At 41.1% G+C, this 21,079-nt stretch overlaps 1 protein-coding gene across 1 annotated transcript; it reads left to right on the forward strand.

Moving 5' to 3' along the window:
* Positions 1 to 495: 495 nt before the first annotated feature.
* Positions 496 to 20,341, forward strand: LOC121917359 (akirin-2-like). Its single transcript, XM_042443258.1, has 5 exons — positions 496 to 1,121; positions 13,330 to 13,470; positions 16,663 to 16,812; positions 19,343 to 19,414; positions 19,654 to 20,341. The coding sequence occupies exons 1-5, from the start codon at positions 884 to 886 to the stop codon at positions 19,662 to 19,664; spliced, it is 612 nt and encodes a 203-aa protein (XP_042299192.1). The 5' UTR covers positions 496 to 883; the 3' UTR covers positions 19,665 to 20,341.
* The last annotated feature ends 738 nt before the right edge of the window (positions 20,342 to 21,079 follow it).

Raw genomic sequence — 21,079 nt, forward strand, 5'->3', positions numbered from 1 at the left:
CTTCAGGAAAAGGCAAGATATTAAATAAATATATTAAAAATAAAATACTGTATAAAAAATGCATTTTAATGCTGTTTTAATGTTGTCAGCCGCCTCAAACCAATTGAAGAGGCTGGATATAAATACATGCTATTATTATTGTTGTTATTATTAACTACCAAAAGCCCAGTTACAATTTCCGCAAACTAAGCTCTTTCTCCACATGAAGTGCTCCTCCTTAATGCCAAACCACCACCACTTCCCCCTTCTTCTCTTTTCCCACTGGCATTCCTCAGTAGTGGGATTTAAATCCTAACCCGGAAGCCACACCGTTGCCGCTCTGGACTATGGGAAACGTAGTTCATACTTCCATTCTCAGAGTAGGGAAACTCCCTTAGCAGAAACCACACCTCCCATGAGCCTTAGCGCCATTCCCTCCCCTCCCTCCCGTCTTGCGCAGGCGCGTGAGCCGGGGGACGGTTTTTTTGAACCAGCGGCGTTGTTATTGACGCCATATTGCTGGCGAGGGAGAGTCACAGAGAAAGGCCGCCGCCGCCACGACGACGACCCCCCCCCCCGCCGCAATCGGGCTTCATCGGCGGCCTAGAGCCCGCTAGCTTCCCGCCCAGGCGCTCCCGCCGGCCTAGAGACCCTCCCGGGGACAACCAGCCGGGAATTGGTCGCCGGCGGAGCCCTCCGAGGCCGGAAGAGCCGGGCAAAGAGAGCCGGGGGGCAGGACCACGAAGACGGGGAAGGCCGGGAAGAGAGGCCGAGGCCTAAAAGGAAGAGAAGGCCTACTAGGCCTCAACCGCCAAAGACCCCGAACCTCTTCCTTATCAAGGGAGGCCCGGCCGGTGTAGCCCTTCCTCCCTCTCTCCCTTGATCTCCCGCTCCATCCCCGGCCATGGCCTGCGGAGCCACCCTCAAACGGACTCTGGATTTCGACCCGCTCCTGAGCCCGGCCTCGCCGAAGAGGAGGCGCTGCGCCCCTTTGTCTGCTTCCTCGGCCGCCGCCGCAGCCGCCTCCTCCTCCTCCTCTCCCTTCTCCTCCTTCTCCCCTGCTTCCTCTTCCTCGTCCCCGCAGAAGTACCTCCGCATGGAGCCCTCGCCCTTCGGGGAAGTGTCCACCCGACTCACTACAGGTAGGGAAGCGAGGCAGGATGGGCGCGGCTCCCCAAGAAAGAGAGAACCCGGCTTGGAAGCGCTTTAACGCTTTGTCTGGCTCTTTGCTATGGAATTCTGGGAGCTGGAGTTTGTTGTGCGCCCAGACTCTGGGCCCCACGACAAACTCCAGCTCCCAGAATTGCATAGCCTTTGAGTCAGAGAAAGAGAGTTGACGCGCTTCCAAACCGGGTTATCTCTGCAGTGTGGATGCATTCTTCACCTCGCCTTTCCTTTCTCTCTCTCTCTCTCTCTCTCTCTCTCTCTCTGGCACAATGGAAATGGCCGCCCAGCAGCAGCACAGGGAAGGAGAAGGAAGCGAGAGGAAGGGGAGCGATAATGGGGCAAGAGGGGGAGCGGGAGGAAGAGGGGAGAGGGGGGCTTTGTGTCTTGTCTGCAGCGCTTTTCCCCTTTGGTTTTCAGGGAGAGGGCTACTGCGTTCTGTCTGCTCTGGCAAGGCGTTGGTGGTACGGGGGGTGGGGGGAGGAGGAGAGATCTGCTTCCAGGGCCTCTTCCTTCCTTGTCTCTTCCCCTTCTCCCTTTTCTCCCCTCCCTCTCTTTCTCTCTTCCCCCTCTCTCCCCCTTTTCTCCCTCTTTCCCCCTGTTCCTCTCCCCCCTCTTTCTCCTTCCCTTCCTTCCCCCGTTTCTCTCCCTTCCTTCTCTTCCCCCTCTCCTCCCCTCCCTTTTCTCTTCCTCTTTCTCCTGTTCTTCTCCCTCTCCCCCTCTTTCTTCTCTCTCTCGCCCCCTTTCTCTCCCCACCTCTCTTTTCCTCTGTTCATCTCTTTCTTCTCCCTTTCCCTCCCTCTCTCTTCCCCTCTACTCCCCTCCCTCTCTCTCTCTCTCTTTCTCTCCCCCTCCCCCGGGCTCCTTGCCCTTTCCCCCTCCTGGATCGATTTGTTGCAGCCATTAACTCTGGGCGTGAGTGTTGCTGAGCCTAGGCAGCAGCAGTGCCTCCTCCTCCTCCTCTTCAAACACTGGGGCGGGGAGGGGAGGGGGAGGGAGCCAGGGCCTGTCATCAATCACCGGGGGAGGGCCGCTTGGGCGCTGCAGCCACAAAAGAATGGATTTGTCTTTCTTCGCCCTGGCTTCTTCAGTCCCAGGGCTGCCCCCAGTTCCCACAGAGAGAGAGATCTGCCTTGTAGGAAGAAGAAGAAGAAGGGTGTGGGTTGACACAGTAGCAGATGAGTCAAACATTTTTATGATTGTTTTCATAAAGACAAAAGGGGTCTTAGGCTGTTGTTGAACCAGAAAGAAAGGGCCCAGTGGAGGATTTCCCCCTCCTTGGCTCTTGCACCCCCTCAACAGTATTAATTAAAGTATTAATGCCAGCATCAGAAATGTACAGTAGATTGCTGCACTAAGCTATCTGCATGGCATCTAGCTGACAGACTCATATGACATTATATTCCTACATAGTATGCAGAGCTTTTGTCTTTCTGTGAATGAGGTGCCATTCATGGTCTCCACTTGAACTTGCATATATATGCATGTTCTTAGGAGTGTGGCCTGGGAGGAGTCTTGCTTGTGGGATCAGTTGAGAGAGCAGATAGAGTAATTTACCTGCCTTTTACAAGGCTTAATGTTTTCATATTTAAGTAATTTGATCTGCTGCTACGCTGAATCAGAATAGTTGCTATTATCACAAGGCAAACATTCTTTTGAACTGGTTCTTAGATCTTGGACTTTTGCAAATATCTTTACTGTTGAGTTCTGCTTTGTGGGTTAGGAATTGCTTCAGATTATTATTGTCAGAGTACCTAGGTATTAACATTTTAATGTGACATTAAGCTGCATTCTGAAACTTGGGTTCAACGTCCTATTTAGGCCTGATGCACTATCATTAGTTTTAATGGGATTGTGGAAGTGTGGCTGAATTACTCCCTGAACACATTTCTGATGAGTAATTTCTGCTGGAGTTAGTAGAGCAGATTGGGTGTCCTCTGGATTGCAGTTTAGCCTGAATCATTAAGCAGTTAAATGTTGTTTTAGGAGGGCAAGCAGGAACAAAGTTGAGTTATTTAATACTAGCACTTTAAAGGTGTGACTTCACTAGAAATAGAAACAGCCATGCTGTGAATATTTTAAATATGGGTTTAAAATGGATTGTCATGTGGCCAGTTGAGAATGTAATTTATACAGTGTTCACACTGTGATGGCATTGCCTCTTGTAACATGAGGCACTCTACACAAAAGACAGTATGCAAAATTTAAGATTAAAAGGTTTGGGGCGGTGGGTGGCCTGTCATGACTATGGTTCAAGCTGTTCCTGTACAGAACAGAATATAGAGGCACAATAAGTAACAGTTTTATGCATTTCAGTCCTCTGAGAAATGTCAAGATGTGAATTGGCACAGAACACCAGTAATGCCAGATACATATGCACCTGAATCAGTTTCAGAATTATGTGTGCAGTTGTCATTCACAGACTTCACATTCTTTACAGGTCAATCTTACACACACAAAAATAGAGCTTCTGGATAAATTTTCATGACTAGTTTTGAGTTGCCTGGTAACTCATTTATGAAATGATGCCGAGTCCCCCAGAAAAAGATCATCTCATGTGCATGTTAAATGACTTCAGTTCATGTAAAGGTAGACAGGTGCTTAATCCTCCCTTGACATTTGGGCTGGGAGAGGTCTGTCGCAAGTGTAGGTAAACCCATGGGTTGCATGAAGCCTTTTTTGTGGCCTGCCAGATCTTCAATGCCCCTGTACTGGAGGCGAGTGAACAGAGTAGCTGAAATGCACCCTGACTGCACCCTGGATGAAACAGGCAAAGCCCTCCCAAAATCAGCCATTTTTCAGGGTGGCCTGACTTGGTGTGGGGGCAAAGCATTCTCAGAAGTTCCCATCTCCTGAAGCAGATAGGTAAGAGGTTTAGAGCGGAACTATCTAACGAGCAAGATCTAATCTAACCAAAGATTAATAAATAATTAATTGTACATTGTTGCCTGATTGACATCACAGAATTGTTTCAGTGACCTAAACCCAGTTTCCAAACTCAACTGTTGGCCCATTGAAACAGTGAGACTTAAGTAACTGCTGATATGTCAGTGGGTCTGCTCTAACTGGGACTAGTGTTTGGCTTTAGGCCAGCAAGTGCGGCAGGCTTCACTTCATAAGCTGTGCTATGAGGCTTGGTTGCAGTGCTGTCATGTGGGATGGCTTTCATTGGTTTTTGTGTTAATTGATAGGAGTTTTATACTGATAGGGTTGTGGGGATTTTTTTTTAATTGAGGCTCAGGAAATCTCCAATAGCCTTAGTGTCCCTTGCATGGACTTGCATAGAGCAAAATCAGGAGTGGGCAACTCTGGAAGACATGGGTGTATACTGTATATACTTACTGTATATGGGTCTAGAAATTTTAGTCAAAAAATTGACCCCAAAACCTGAGTCGACTTATCCACATACTGTACTTTAACTCTTATTTCAAAAGGAACCATGCCCTGGTGAAAAGCAAGAGCATGATGTGTCCTGGAAGCATTGACCCCTTCCCCCCTATTCTTTCATCCATCCAGCCTTTAGGTTGAGCACAAACAGTTGTGCCTGCTGGAATTTTGTAAGTTGTTTGGCATTGTTTTCCGTACTTCATCATTTAAATCCTTTGTTACATGCCCCTAAGCTTTACCCTCAACTTAGCCATGGGTCATATCATAATCCATAATTTTGGCCCCAAAACCTACCATTGACTTATACATGACATCGAGTTATAGTCAAATATATATGGTATATCCCTCCAGGAAATCTTGCAGGGCTGCAACCCTCTACTTGCTCTTGCCAAATATATATTATGTAATTTATATTATATTTCCCCCCTTTCCCCCAGACACCCTTTAGGGAAGCATGGGGCAGTTTTGCACCTTTCTGAGTCCCTAGAAGGCCCCAAAAGCAGCCCTGTTGGGCCACATGTGGGCTGCAGGCTGCACTCTGCCCACCACTGAGCTGAAAGGTTTCCTGCAGGTTCATTTGGATTCTTTTATCCATGCCTAGTTGCATTGGGTTCAGCCTTGGAGCAGCACCCTTGGGTGCTTTCTATGGAATACAAATGTTGTACAGACATCACAGGTCCACTCAAGCACTGATGATATACTACAGAAGAATACAGATTTTCTGGAAAGTTTTCTGCTGTGCTGCTCTGAATACTGAGATTTGACTTTTTACATCCTTAGAAGCTTTCTACCTTGTCCTTTGCAATCTCAGCCATCAAATGTAAAAACAGAACATCCAAGTTTTAAAACAAACACAAACAAATTATACAATGAAATCACTAAAGCAACAGTACAAAGAGCATGCTGTGTATAAATATCAGAAAAACTTTCCATTTGCCAAAAGGAAATGACACTTGATTTCAGAAAACCAATAAAATTTGACTGAAGTTTTAGACACATTTTCTTTGGAGCGTGTACCACTGAATATGGATAGCATTATGCTGTTTGGTTTAAATGTTGCATCCAAATTCAAAATTTTAGTTGGAAATTGTTTTTAATGAATGTTTTTAAGTAACTGAAGGCGTGAAAGTTAAATATAAGTGCAGCTTTCATTTAAGATTTGGTTGATTTTGTGTAAATTCTAGTTTCCCAGTGTGGCTGCTTTTTGTTCATTGTTTTACTGTTTAATTTCATGTAACAGTGCATTTCTAAAAATGGCAAATATATCTTATGGAAAACTGTAGTAAAATTCCAGTTTTTGAAAAGTGGCAATCCATATTACTGCTTGCACTTGGTGTAGCAAAATACAACAAATATCACAAAAGAGTGTGATTTTATTGGCCAAATGAAATGTACAAAATACATAATCTGAGACAAAATGTAGGCCTCTGACTAACGTCATGACTTTTCTTCTACATGATTTTAAACATCTTTGCCTAATGAAGAAAGCTTGCACGATGTATTTTGTGCATTTTGGCTGATCCAGTAAAGGTATCACTCTTCTGTTAATTTTATATTGCTGTTTTGTTCCTATATTGGCACAACACACCAGTACATATTAATGTGGAACCTTTTTTCACTTACGAAAATTGTTGTTAGTCTGCTAGTACTTAGCTCAGGCTGAATAATTTCTCATAAGAGTGAGATTCTTTGAAGCACTTCAGTGTCAGGTATCAAAGCCCTTTGAATTTTGCGGAACGTAATGTAAACATTGATTTGCGCTTGTCATACTTAATTGGGGAAAAGACTGGATGAAGTAACTTACTAAATCTTCTTGCTTTAGTGTGGGGCTCAGCTGCCTTGATGTGAAATAAAATTGAGTTTTGGATTGGTAGTGGCTCTTTTAAAGTGAGACACCAGCTGTGTTGAGTATAAAGTGACCATTGGTAAATAAACACTATACAGGGGGAGCAGGGAGAGGAAATGTTTAGAGTAAACATTACATCTTTAATAGTTGGAAACATTGTTTGGACAGGTGCTGTGTTGCTGAAGGTTTGTTCATACTGCACTGGCTTTCTTCTTTCTACTTCATCTACTTGGTATTTGTTCAAACCTGAAGGAAATTGCATAGCTTAAAATGTGTAATACAAGTTTAATTTCAGCATATGTTGCATTTACATGGCTCATAGATAAAGAAAAAAGATCCCTTTGGGTGGAATGCAGAACTCCCTTCCCAGCTGAGGAACTGTAGCTATCATTTGATTACATTTTATTTATTTATATTTAATTTATATTGCACCATTCTACCAAAATGGGCTTATAGTACAGTAAGAGATCCTACAATAGTGTTAGATAAGCTTAAGCTAAAATCTTATTTTACAAATGTTAAGAGAATTAAAGAACAGTGTTATTAAGAGCAATGGTTAAAAACATTTAAAACATAACTACCAATAAAAGATTAAAAATAGAGCATATCACTTCACACACAAACCATACTTCTGCATAATTCGATTTCTGAGGCCTATCTGAGTAAACAGTTTTCTCCTGCTGGTAGAAAGAGAGAAAGGAAGGGGCCACCCAGACCTTCCACAGTTTGGGAGCAGTCACAGAGAAAACCTTCTCCTGTATCCTCACTTTATGTTCTGGGAATGTGGTGGGGCTGAGGAAGAGCCCTCTCCTGTACCTAGCTTATACAGAAAGATAAGATTTTTCAGATAGTCTGGCCCCAAGCCATATAGTGCTTTAAAGGTCAAAGCCAGCACTTTGAATTCTGCCTGGGAAGGGGCCAGTGGAGTGACAGATCCCTGTAGCCAGCCCAGGTTAACAGCCAGACTGCTGCATTTTGGAACTGCTGAAGTTTCTAAAGGTAGCCCTATGTTGCACTTGTTACAGTAATCCAAATGGGATGTAATCAAGGCACATGTCCCAGACCAGACTGCTCTAGGACTTGGTGCAGCTGATGTACTTGTGGCTGCCACTGAAACCTGAGCATTATGGCATCCAGGATTACACCTAAATTGCAAACCTGAGATTTCAAGGGGAGTGTAGTCCCATCCATCACAGGCTGAATCCCTGTTCCTTATGACTGACATTATCTGCCTTGCAGCTGAACAGGAGTCCTTCTGTCTTTTCTGGATTAAATTTCACTTTGTTCACCCTTATCCATTCCAGCACTGACAGAAGATATTGGTTTAGTGCAGAAACAGGTTGTATGTATGATATGTTTTATAAGTCTAGGTTTTGTACTAGTTCAGTCTAGAGTTGCATTCTTGCACATAGGCCTTAAAATGAAATTCAGTCAATTAAAAAGGGATAACTCATTGCAGAGTATTGATCTTATACTTCTGTTGAAACTGTAGGCTGAACTGCCTGAGCTATGCCACAGGAATCTGATGGTGAGGCCTTACCTATCTGGAGGTGTCAGTGCGATTACATAACTTGTTGTTACTTGCCATCAAATTGGCTTTGGCTTATGGCAACACTATGAGTAAGAAATCCACAAAAGTATTGGTTTTGTTACCAACAGCCCAGCTAAATTCTTGCAATGTCAGGGCAGTGGCTTCCCTTATGAAGTCACTGTAATGTGGCCTTCCTCTGCCTGGGAATTAGTTCTGTTGAAATCAGTTTGACTTAACCTCTGGATAGGCACACTTAGAGTTGTGTTGTAAATGTGCCACCATAGAGCAGAATGGGCAAAGTGCAGCCTTTGGGGCATCTAGACCTTCTGGCTGTTTTTGTGGCCATAACTACTTCTGCAATAATCTGCTTCTCTTTGAAGGCATTTTTAAAACAGTTTCATCACTTGTACTGTTCACCATAAAAATACTGCTTTTTCAAAACCAGTCACTTCCACTTAAGGTTTGGGGAGGGTTTTTGTTTTGTTTTTTGCAGTCTGTACAGGCCCCTCAGAAGGTGCCAGGGCAGAAACCACTGCTCCTCTTTTCTGATCCTCCTTGCCTCAGCGTTCTTCGTGCTGGCAGAAGTATAGGGTGCTAGCCATAGGAAAAATTAAGATGTCTAGGAGGAGATTTCTGAGTTAGTAACACACAGTATTTCCGATAGTTGAGGTTGTTGATTATATGGTTTTGAATTTGCTTATCACTAATACCTCTGCCTTGAGCTGTTTCATGCATTATTCATTACTTCATGTACTACATGTGTGAATGAGCCATTGCAGATTGGATGGTATAGGTTTTTGAGTTGAGATATAGGTCCATATGACCAAAGACCTTGGGGAATATAGTTAGTATGCTGGAAAATGTAGAAAAGATTTTATTTGGACAGAAATAGCGTGACATCATGCCATACGATCCGTGCTAATCTTTTGATTTTTTTGACATGATAAATGTTTTAAATATAAATATAATAATGTCAATAGGCAATTTATGTTGAATTTAATTTCTATTACAATGTTACTCTTTATTTCCAGAAAGTTTATCTGTATGAGTATGGAAAATAATACAGTATATAATTAGACCTTTATTTCTGTTGAGCAATATCATTAGACCTATATCTTTGCCTCTTCTCTGCTAGTAGTTCTACTGGTGTGACCAAATTTAGTCTCATCCCAACAATTAAAAGACCTGTTCTCTGTACAGCATCTAAAGTTATCTGACTTAGTGTTAAGAATACCATAAGGACTGAGTGGATTTTTTCAATGATAATGGAAGAATGGAAGGCATTGCAGCATAGATAGGAAAAGCCACACCTTTAATCTCAGTTATTGCTGTTTCAAATGAAGATTAAATTAGAGACACCAATATAATTGACATAATTTGATATGGTAGTGGTGGTGCCCTTATTAAAATGGAAACAACAATTATTGTTGCACCATCTCAGAACAGAGGTCATGTATTCAAACAATTTGGAAACTGGAATACCGTATAGTCATATTCATGTGGGAGGTCAGGATTTGCGGTTGAATCCATTTGACAATTAAAATACAATCGGTCCTCTGTGTCCGCAGGAACATCCAGTGAACATGGAGACTCACCGATATTCAAGCCTGATAGGCTTGAATGGAGTGTGTGCCTGTGGCAGTGCCCCATTGAAATTAATGGAGGTTGCCCCTCTGTGAATATTCAAGACAGCAGATTTCAAGTCCGCGAGAACAGGGGGGCAACTATATATCTGGGTGGAGAGCTCTTAATCTGTAAAATTCATTTAACTATATAAAAATCTTTCTATTACCTCTGTTATGTGTGAGACTCTTGTTTGGGAAATCCCTCTCCCTGCATTCTGGAGCCCTGTTTGTGCAACAGTTCTCATTCCGTTGCAGGTCTTTTGAGTTCACCAACATGCTTGTCCACCAGCTGTTGTGTTTTTGGAGTATCCTTTCCTTCTGTGTTAAGAGACAGCACATCCATTTCTTTGGTAGCTGTGGGGTAGGGTGAGTGGTTAGTGTAGGGGAGAGGTGAGATGTGCTGTTGTCACAAACTGTTCCTGGCTATGCTCTGTTTAAAGTGGTTAGTAATTGAGATCCAAGTTTGTCAGATCTGAACAAGGAGAGAAATCATTGTCAGAATTTGACTGTAAATATTTTCACATTCTTGGACAGTCCAGTTCAATTAATGACATCTCAGTTGTAGATATTTGTCTTTATTTTGACTTTAATATTTCCAGAAAAAGACAAGTTTAGTCAATAATTACAGTTTGCAGATATAATTAGACAAAAGAGAAATAATGTTGATCAGGGATGACCTTTCACCATTTAGATGTTCATAAATTACTATTCCAGAATCCCTCACCAGTGGTCAAGCTGGCAGGGCGTAATGGGAGTTGGGATCCCAGCAAACTTTTAAAAGGCTGTTCTGTACTGATGTAGTTGGATGGTGCTTTGGTAGATATTTTTGTTCATAGTTCTTCACATATATTATCAGGTTAGTTATTTAGTTAGTTAGTTAGTTATTTGGCAGACTGCCTAATCTCTTACATTCCTGTTCAGTCTCTTCAGTGGTCATGACCTTTTGGTAGTGTCCCATTCTTTGTCCTGAGACCATTGAGCAAAGGGCATCCAAGTGTAGTTGAGGCATCTGCCAACTATGTGTTTTTGGACACATGCAAAATATTTTTTCTTCACCCTTGTTAAACTCATTTTTCTAGAGGCAGTTAACATGAGAACAAGTCCCCCTGACATCCTAGCCCTAGAGAACAGTGAGGGTGGGGGTATGTTAATATAGCTGATGCTGATTAATTTCCCCTTTCAGCCATGTGTCATTCAATCTCTAGAAAGTTATGGGGCACTATGCAGCCAGCAGAGCCTGTGCCATGGTGAGGAAGGGCATGTGGGAGTGGGATAATGGAACCAAAATCAGGTGAATGTACTTTTAACTTCTTCATTTTCAGCACTGATTCCAGATAATTGAAATGTTTTGTTAAAAAATTGCAAACATTTGGCAAATAGTAATTAAGAATTAACTTCTTTTTGGCCCACTGCAAGAAATCTTGCCATGTCATTGGACTGGAATGAAGTTGGCAGAAATTTCAGGTCCTGCCAAAAACATCAGATCGTAGTACTCTGACAAGTAAAGATGAATGAAAATGATGGGGGAAAGGGTAATGGAAAATAAAGTCAAATTCTGCATTATTCCCATATTATAAGAAACTATTTTGCTCCATTTTAAAAACCATCTTTCTAAAATGTGCTCTGTAATAAACTTCAGTATAACTTGAAAATTAATATGTTACTATATGTATTTGCTTCAATAGGTCTTATGGTGAAATGTTTCCTTGTATATAGGAGAAGAGTACTCTGAAAATATAAATATGTACTACTAATGTTTGGAGAGTCCTGGATTCAAACCTCCTTTGGACTATTCCTTCTTTTCTGCCTCATTCTGCTTTATGACAGGACAAAAACAACCTATTCATATTTTCTCTGTGCTGTTTCAAAAGTGAAGGAGGAAAGTTACAGGCTTTCTCTGACAAAAGCATGTCTAGGTGATTAATAGTGGACACAAATGTTCAGTGCAGACGTGCAGCAGATTGTAGCTGAGTGTACAAAAACCTCAGTATGAAATTGGGTGGCCAGTGAATCTTTCAAAGGTTTAAAAGATGTTAAGGCATAGTGTGTGAAGTCTGTTTCAAAAAGCAAACAAACCAGAAGACATGTCTTGAGTTTATTTAGATTTAATATTAACATTGGTGAGAATACTGGATAATTTTTACTGATTATTTTGAGGTATTGAAGATTTTGTGACTTTTCCAACATAACTTTTAGAGTGTATGTCTTTCATAGGTTTTCATAGTTCATTGTTTAGAAAGTTAGTACATTGGGCCCTTGGTATAAACTGAGGTTTGGTTCCAGGGTCGCTGGCCATGAAAACCAAAAATCTGTGGATGTTCATGTACCATTATATAGAGCGGTGTAGTAAAATGGTGTCCCTTATACAGTGGGTCCTTGGTATCCACTGGGGTTTGGTTTCAGGGAAAACCACCACCCCAATATCAAAATCTGCAGATGCTCAGATCCCATTAAATACAGTGGCACAGTAAAATAGTGGTGTTTATATACAATGGCAAACTCAAGGTTTGCTTTTTGGATTTTTTAAAAAATAATTTGAAGCCATGGATGGTTGAATCGATGATACAGAGGGCCAGCTGTATAAAATGGCCAAATCAAGATTAGCTTTTTGGAATTATTTTTTTAAAATATTTTTGGAATTTGTGGATGTGAAGGGCTTAACTACATATACTTTTTAACATGGAGCATGAGGTTCACATAATCGAAGATTTCAGTAGAAATTGAATATTCTACTTGTGTCGGGAAGTATCTTTACAGTTTCAATTCTATATGCAACTGAAGTTGTAAAGATAATTTGTGGACATCGTGTACTTCTAATCTTCATTGCAAAAGCATTTTGTAAATGTAACCTGTTCACTCAGGGATAGCTTATATCATGGAATTGCCAGCAGAAATAAAGGTAGCAGATTGTACACATCCTAGCATATTATTATTATATTATTATTTATAGTATTTATACCCCACTCTTCAGCCAAGAGCAGAGCAGCTTGGTTAGTGCTTGGTTGTTTGATGCCATTAAAAAATACGGTTTTAAATATGGGAGATGGAATGAATATAGATGGGACTAGCTATGTGTCATAGAACAGCTACCCAGAGTTTAATGCACTCCTTCCTGTTTTGTAGTGGAAGGTAGCGGATGTGGGAGGCAGGCAGTGGGCGCAAATTATATAAATAAATAATAAATAAAAATTTTATTTGTATACCGCCCTTCCAATGATCAGGGCGGTGAACAGCATAATAAAATCAAATACAGTAAAACACGACAAAATACACATAGCAAATACAATAAGATACACAAAATACACAGATTAAAAACGAATTAAAAAACCCCACCAGCCAACCATCTTGCCAACAAAATCTTTTTAGTAACTCTGTATATGTCTTCAGGAATTTTAGTGAGGGATAATGTTAAGAGTAGAGGATATTTGCACAAATTCTAATACAAAATCCCAAACTTGGTGGATAAATTTATTAAACATAGAACTGCTTAAACTATTTGTATGATTTATGAGATATGTTCTCACTGTCTTGAAATGCAGCTGTAGTTCATATACTACTATAAGTAATATATAGTTTATATAAACAGGTTGAATATCCCTTATCTGAAATCCTTGGGACCAGATTTTAGATTTTATTTTATTTTTGGATTTTGGAATTTCTGGTAAGAGAGACTCAACCTGTAGTATGCTGTTTGACTGCTGTAGTGTGAGTCTTATATGTCTATTTAATGCTTGGGATTTGAAATGGGAACTTGGCTATAGTACAGCAGCATAATTATTATGTTTCTCCTTTTCTAGAGCAAATCCTGTTCAATATAAAACAGGAGTATAAACGCATGCAGAAGAGGAGACACTTAGAAAATTTCCAGCAAACAGATCCTTGTTATTCTACTGATGCACAGTCACAAGCATTTCTTCTTTCTGGACCAGCTTTGCCAGGTGAATGGTTTTTGGGTTTATTTGTTTTTTAGGGTAAATGTGCACAGAAAATGACAGACCTGAATTAGTGTGCTTAAGAATAAATGTACATGAAGTCTGATAATTAAAATACTGTCATCAATGTGTTTAACTAAAATTTTATTTTTAAAAATCCTTGTGTGTGTGTGGAGGGTGGGTTTACAGTATATTGTACTGCATCTCAAGAAAGTGGGAAACACAGTGCAGTGTAAAGGGGATAAAGAAATATAGTCAGCTTGCCTGATTTTGGATGTTGTCCAAAAGTACAGTTGCCCCTCCATTTTTGCAGGGGATCTATTCCGTCTCCACGAAAACAGAAAATCACCTATAGTCAAGCCCCATTGAGTTGAATAGTGGTGTGCACCCGTGGGTGTGAACAGCAGGCGCACACCCCATTTTGTCCCCTTCCTTTTGCCGCCCATGAACAGGCGAGGGATGCAGACTTCAAGTCCACGAAAATGGAGGGGTGACTGTACTTAGATGAGGCTTGCTCTACAATTTATTCCAATGATTTAATAAGAGCATATATTTAAATTGGCTGTTAAATTTGCACAATGATGGCCATCCTTTCTGAAAGACTATCAGAAATCAGCTGTACAGTAAAAGTGCCACAAGATTTATTTTTATCTTAAAAAAGAAACCCCATACAAGTTAGGAAAACACAGTAGAATTAATGTTGAATTTTAAAACCCAAAAGATCAGAGCCAAAATTTTAAAAAAACTCAAAATCTTGTAAAAATCAAATGCAAAGAAAAATGATTTGACAGGCTACATAAAGGATCTTAGGGAAGGGGCCATTCCCATCTGTTTTGGGATGGAAATTCAGAACCAGGGGATGCTGGAGAAAGATCCTGTACCTCATCAGCAACTGGATCACTCTGAACACTGAACTATAGAGCAGGGCCTTAGAGGAGGATTGCAACTTAGAAGATGGTTAATATGGCAAGAGGAGCATTTTAGATACCTCAACCCTAGCCCATTTAGAACTTCATAGGTAAATGTCAACACTTTCAGTTTGGTGTGTTGTAAATAATTTTATGGAAACTAATTCTTATGAGATTGTAGTTGCTGAGTATTATTAGCTTTACTTTTTTACCTCATGTGGTTTCTGTTTGCTATGGTGATTGTTCTATTATGTTGTTTAATGTGCTATTCATTGCTCTTAGAGTGCTGTGGGTATGTATATAAACCATAATATTTTTTGTCTCAAGTCCGGTGGGGACAGGACATGAGAGGGTGGGCTGTGTTGTTCCATAGCCAGGTCTGTGAGACTTTTCCCCCTTCAAGAATACTGTATATGCCACTTAAGCACCAGTGATCTACAATTTTTAGATGGCTAAATAAAAAATGGTAATCACCATGAAAAACTGTGAAACATCCTTGGACACAGAAGAAGAAGGAGTGAAAATAGAAGGAAGGAATATCAAGAAACTAAAATATGCACACGACACCATACTAGTAACAGAAAACATCACAGACCTAGAACAATTGATAAGGAAGGTCAAGGAAGAAAGTGCTAAGATAGGCTTACTGCTCAACATAAAGAAAACAAAAACAATGACCCTGGACGAATTCAACCTAGACAATGAGGAAATAGAAATAGTAAAAGAGTTCCTATAATTTGGATCAAACCTAGATCAGAATGGGGACTGCAGTCAAGAAATTAGAAGATGAAGAATGGGGAGGGCAGCTATGAAACAAGATTCTAAAGAGAAAAGATATAAAAAAACTAAGCAAGAAAGTTAGAATCATACAACTAGTTGTATTCCCCATTATTATATGGATGCAAGAGCTAGACAATTGAAGAAACAGATGAAAATAAAATAAATTCATTTGAGATGTGGTGCTGGAGAAGAGTGCTGAGGATACTATGGACAGCCCAAAAACATCAACAAATAATGGGGTCTTAGAACAGATCAAGCCAGAAATCTCCCTGGAAGCCAAGATGATTAAACTGAGGTTGTTGTATGTTGGCCGTGTCATGGGAAGGCACAACTCATTAGGAAAGACAATAATGCTAGGAAAGGTGGAAGGAAATAGAAAGAGAGGAAGACTACACTAGATGGATGGACTCTATTAAGGAAGTCACAGGTATGAATCCTATTGAACTAAGAAGCGTAGTAGAATTTAGGGAGTCTTGGAGATGTCTCATCTACAGGGTTGCCATGAATCACGATCGACTCGGGTGGTTAACAACAAAGCCACCATCTCCAGTCATTCCTGGACAACTTGTCCTGTTTGGTGCTCGTTCCTGGCAGAAAGACAGGGATGGAGGGAGTGGGGAGAGAAGCATCTGGCTGGTGGTGAAGTATGTCAACTTCTGGAACACTGGAACATTGATTATAGATGCTTCAGACTTCTGAGACAAGTTGCACTCTATATATATACATTCTCACCTTTCCAGAGAAGATTTCTCAAAGCTGTGAGCAAATAGATGGTCATTCACACCTGTCTTTCCATATTCTAAGAAACTGCTTCAGAGGGATTTGAAATTGTTTGGGAGAAGGGGGCATTGGAGGCTGCAGGAGACAAAAAAGAAGGGTAGAAATTATGTCCTCTTCATTAACACAGCTGAGTCAGCAAAATTCATGCAAATTCCACCTTGCAACCACTTGTGGATAGTCTAAGCCATTGCAGACACATACTGTAGTCATACCCGGGTGTGCCTTACCCCACTGGAAGCCACATCGGAAAAAACCCTGTCATGCCCCAAAAGAAGTAGTGGGGGATGCGCCGCAGGCATGAGCCCCATTATTTCCAATGGGGCTTGAGCATACACGTTTTCCCCTTATGCAGGGGGAGGGGGTCCAGAACGGATCCCCGCATAAGGGAAGGGCGCATTATAGTTTGTGGCTGTTTATAATAGGCCATTGTGTTTCCTTTGATACAAACACTTGTTTAATGTTGGTTCTAACTATTGCATAAACTAAATCGGCTACTCAGTTTTATAGCCTTGTGCTTGAAGAGGTTTGTAGCGGTGAAAATAACACATTTAAGTCTATTGAAGTAAGTGGGACTTGTTTACATGCAACGTCTTTGGACTGGGGCCAAGATTGCTCCTACTGGTCTAAAATCTTAATTCTCAAAACATTTTCAGGTGTATGGTACTGTAAGCAATCTGGAAGCTAACATCTAAAATATATCTGAATTAACTGTGGAAATTTTTATTCAAAGGTATTTCATCTGCAGCATCATCGCCACTGAAAAAAGAACAACCCCTGTTTACTCTCAGACAAGTTGGAATGATCTGTGAACGTTTGCTCAAAGAACGTGAAGAGAAGATCCGTGAAGAGTATGAAGAAATCTTGACCACAAAACTTGCAGGTATGTTAAAATGAATTCTGTTGCAGTAGTGAGATCTTCATTGATAGTAAACCTCTTTGAATAGATTTTTGTCTCCAGCATGATAACCACAGCCTATCTGAGTTGCCATGAATGGGCTGCTTCTGGAGAGGAGACAGTTTCCTTTCAGATTTGCATGTTCTGCTGTGGCACTCACAAACCAAGTATTAATCAAATTAATGCTGGCCACGTATTAATCAAATTAATGCTGGAATTTCACGTGGATGTGTTGAAATATTATTTCCCAGACTGCATAAACACAAGGTTTGGACCTGATCCCCTTCACCACCACCATTCCCTTCTCCTTTTGTGTTCTTTCTTTTTAGATTGTAAGCCTGAGGGCAGGGAACTGTAATCATAATAATAATAATAGTAGTAGCAGTAGTAGTAGTAGTAGTAGTAGTAAGCCGCTCTGAGACCCTTTTAGGCTGAAGAGGGGTATAAATACCACAAATAAATAAGGTACTGGGCTACATTTTAGGTCTTTCTGCTTTTAGTGATTTTATTTATTTGTGTAGGAGGTTGCTTCTAGACCTGATTACAGACTACTTGTTTTCTAATGTAAATGCCATTTAGTATGGTAATCTGTCACTCCCACATCCAGATCACATTTATGATACTACCGAAATGTGGTTGCACTGATCTGTCCACTCACCAATTTCAAGTGCACCATAGGGACTTTTGCCAAAGGAAGTGGAAAGATGCCTTGGAGTCTGTCTCCTTGATTTCCTTTTACAATCAGCCCTCCTCATTGGTAGGGTATGGGGTGCAGAACCCCCACAAAAATGAAAAATTAGAATCTAAGGCACCTTCCCTTCCTTGAGAGGCACCTTTTGGGTATGGCAAAAGGCCAGGGAGGGAAGATGGGCGCTACTGCCATGTTCCCCAAGGGTGTCTTGCTTGCCCCCCACCTCTTTCTCCACCTGCCCTTGTTGATATTTGGGTGATGAAACTTGCCTGTGATTCCGGTCCGGTGGCAAATGGATGAAGACGTCGGCTATCTCTCCAACACAGGAACAGAGCAAAGCTCCAAACACATGCTTTTGGCTTGCTTGGAAGAATGTTTGGAGATGGAGAAACAGCTGCTAGATCAAAGAATCACTCTCCAGCAGTTCACTCCTAAGAGGGCTTTACTACTATGTTTCAGATAACACGAGCTTATCACCACTGTACAAAAACTCTTACCAACTGACACACCACACTATCTCAAACTCCCACAATCCCACAGCACAGTGTTTTTGCTTATATACAGAATTACCATGAGGCGACCACTTAGCCCAGCCTCTTCCTATACAAGTTGCTATGCACCATAGACACCAGTCCCTCTTCAGACTAATGACATAGCCTATTTACATTTAGTCCAGCTCAGTTGACCTTGAGTATTCGGCTGCTGCTCTGGACTCCAGCTATAGCCAATTTAGGCTTCTGCAACCATTGCCACATCTGAACATTTTCACCTTCAGTACATTAACAGCCCTCCCTCTATCCAATGGCACGGGTGGAGGTGCTGTGTGCTGTGAAGGAAAGGAGGTCAGGAGAGTGAATGGTGGGGAGGGTGCACGGGAAGTAAAGCCCCTTCCTTCCTTTACTCATCACTGCTGCCCCTGTGGTCCCTGGGGAGCTTGCTTGACTTCCCTGCCTTTTTCTGCTGCACCAGGCACAGCGGAGGTATAGAGCCCACTTCCTCTTTATTTCTTTTGCCCCTTCTTCCCGCCCCCTTCTAGACAAACTCACAAATAATTGAATCTGCAAATGTTAAACCTCCAAATGTGGAGGGCTGACTGTAATCATTTTCAGTCATAGCAAGGATGCAGTAAGTAACATTTTTAATTGTCACGTAGCTTAGCAGTGACAGCCTTAACAGTGGCAAAATTGACTTTCTGTTCATGCACATAGAATTCATTAAAGGATGATGCTGAAGATAGAACCTTTTGTGTGTGTATGAAAAGCATTTATTGTACTGAGCAACATAGAAATGCTAATTTGCAGTATGAGAATATTAAGAACTGCATTTGTAATGTAGATCAAGTGATTTTATGAATGGTTTGGATATAATTAAGGAAACTTGTGAATGGCATTCTAGATTATACATTAAAATACTGCACCACAGAAAAAGGATGAGTGGTGGTTGAGGAATTAGACATTTAGGATTAAATGACTGGCTTTGCAATAGGTTTGTCTCCTTCTCTCCTCTCATTGTAAGTTCCTAAGCTTTCATAAAGTGTCAAGAGTCCCCATCTCTGGAACAGATTTTCAGGGTGCATAGGGGCCACTTGGAGGCAGGTTTGCCTTCGCTTTTCCAATAGGTGCAGTTCCATCAGCACAGAAATGTAATTGGATTGAACTCTTTTGTGCTGTGGAAGTTAGCACAGGTGTACACACACACACACATGCATGTTATAGTATGTTTAATAAAAGGGATTTCCTTTTTTTCTCTTTTGGCTGTATAGTAGCTACTTTTCAACTTGTTATGCATGGTTATTCACTTTTAACATTTTTTTTAAAATCACAGAACAGTATGACGCATTTGTGAAGTTCACGCATGACCAGATCATGCGACGATATGGAGAACAGCCTGCAAGTTGTAAGTATTTTTACCTACTTCCTGTGCCCTCTAGATCAAATTTGGTTGGAAAGAGAATTGGGGGGGGGGGGGGGGTGTCAGTTGGAGTTTATGAAAATTGCTTCACTTTTGCTAGTGGGAACTTTCCGTAGATGGCATTAGACGATGATGGGATGCAGGCCCTTGATTTCATTTAAGTGTTTATGTTAAATCTTTAGTGTCAGCGGCTATACCTTATTTGATTTTTTTTCTCTTTTCAGATGTTTCATGAATCATGTTTTCTGCATATGTGGGCAGCCCTGAAATCCTGTACTATTGTTGCAAGCTGTCCTTTAAAGACTTGCAGCAATGCCATATTTCCCCTCCTCCCCCTCCTATATACACTGGTTATTTCAAGCTTTTGTCAGTGGCAACCACTCTTATGCAGCAACTGGTTTTGGAGTGTTCCCTGATGTCAGTACCACCTGGATGTGGACCTTTGCTACCTGTTAATACCAGTGGTCTCATTTGCTGTATCATTACAATTTGGCTTATGTTAATAAGTTTGAAAAGTAAAAGGATTAAAGCTGGTGTACTAGAACTCTGCCCTTCAATGGTCTTGTAAATAAAAGTGTAGAATGACACTTTGATGGAAGTTAGTGTGGTTTTCATAACTGTGCACTGCAAAGCTGTATTCACAGTTAAATTAGAATGTAATTCCTGGACAACTTTAAGCAAATAGCCCACAGTACTGCCTGTGAAATAGTGAAGGAGGGCATTTCTGTATTCCATGACTTTTGCGGGGGGTGGGGGTGGTTTAAGAATGGGTTTATATAATTTCTCATTTTTGTAGGTTTTATTTATTCTATCAGTCTTTAACAAATGTTTATTGCTGCAATTTTTCAGTGTATCATTGTTTTACTGCCCTTGTAGTACTGGAATTTAGTTGAATAAAACATTTACTTCTAACCTGTGTGTTTAATATATATATATAGGTGGTATTTTACCCCTATTTGAATAAAATAAATTAGGGTGTGTTAGCTGATACTTCTTTTTGACAGCAGTTAGCTTGATAGCTCAAGTGTAGATGCTTTGGGTCAAGAAAAAGTATAGGCATTGCTTTTTAGAATCTACTTTTTAAGTTGGATCCCATGTTGAGAGTTGCAAAGATACATTTTCTGTGTAATTCATGAGATGTTGATTACTAACCTTTGGTAGGTAACTCACTGAGCCTAGACAAGGGGGATTTCATAGAAGCCAGGGCAATCCCCCTTTCCTGTTTTTGCAGCCTTTGCAGTATTTCCCTGCTGCAGCTAGCAAACCCTCATTGCTGGAAATTGACATTAGTACTGCAGTCATAACAAATGATCATAGATTTCCTTCCTAATGCTTCCTCATCTTGCTTGTTTTCTTTTTTCTTATGAGGCAGTTGAACACAGAATAGTAAGAACACCGCTTGCAGGATTCTGGGAGCTCCATTGTGTGTCCTTGATCTTGGGAATTCCATCTCTAATATGAACCAGGGATCCTAGAAGCTTTCCCCATCCCATTTAAGAGACTAATGTTTGTGTGAATACTTAATATCAAGATGTAGAATAGAGGTTCTCAACCAGGGTTCTCTGGAACCCCAGGGTTTTGTGAAGAGTTGATATAAGTTCCACAAGAGATCATGACGTGTGTGTGTGGGGGGGGGGGTTGAGTTGTAGA

Source organism: Sceloporus undulatus, unplaced genomic scaffold (assembly GCF_019175285.1).
Source record: "Sceloporus undulatus isolate JIND9_A2432 ecotype Alabama unplaced genomic scaffold, SceUnd_v1.1 scaffold_16, whole genome shotgun sequence".
Taxonomy (NCBI): domain Eukaryota; kingdom Metazoa; phylum Chordata; class Lepidosauria; order Squamata; family Phrynosomatidae; genus Sceloporus; species Sceloporus undulatus.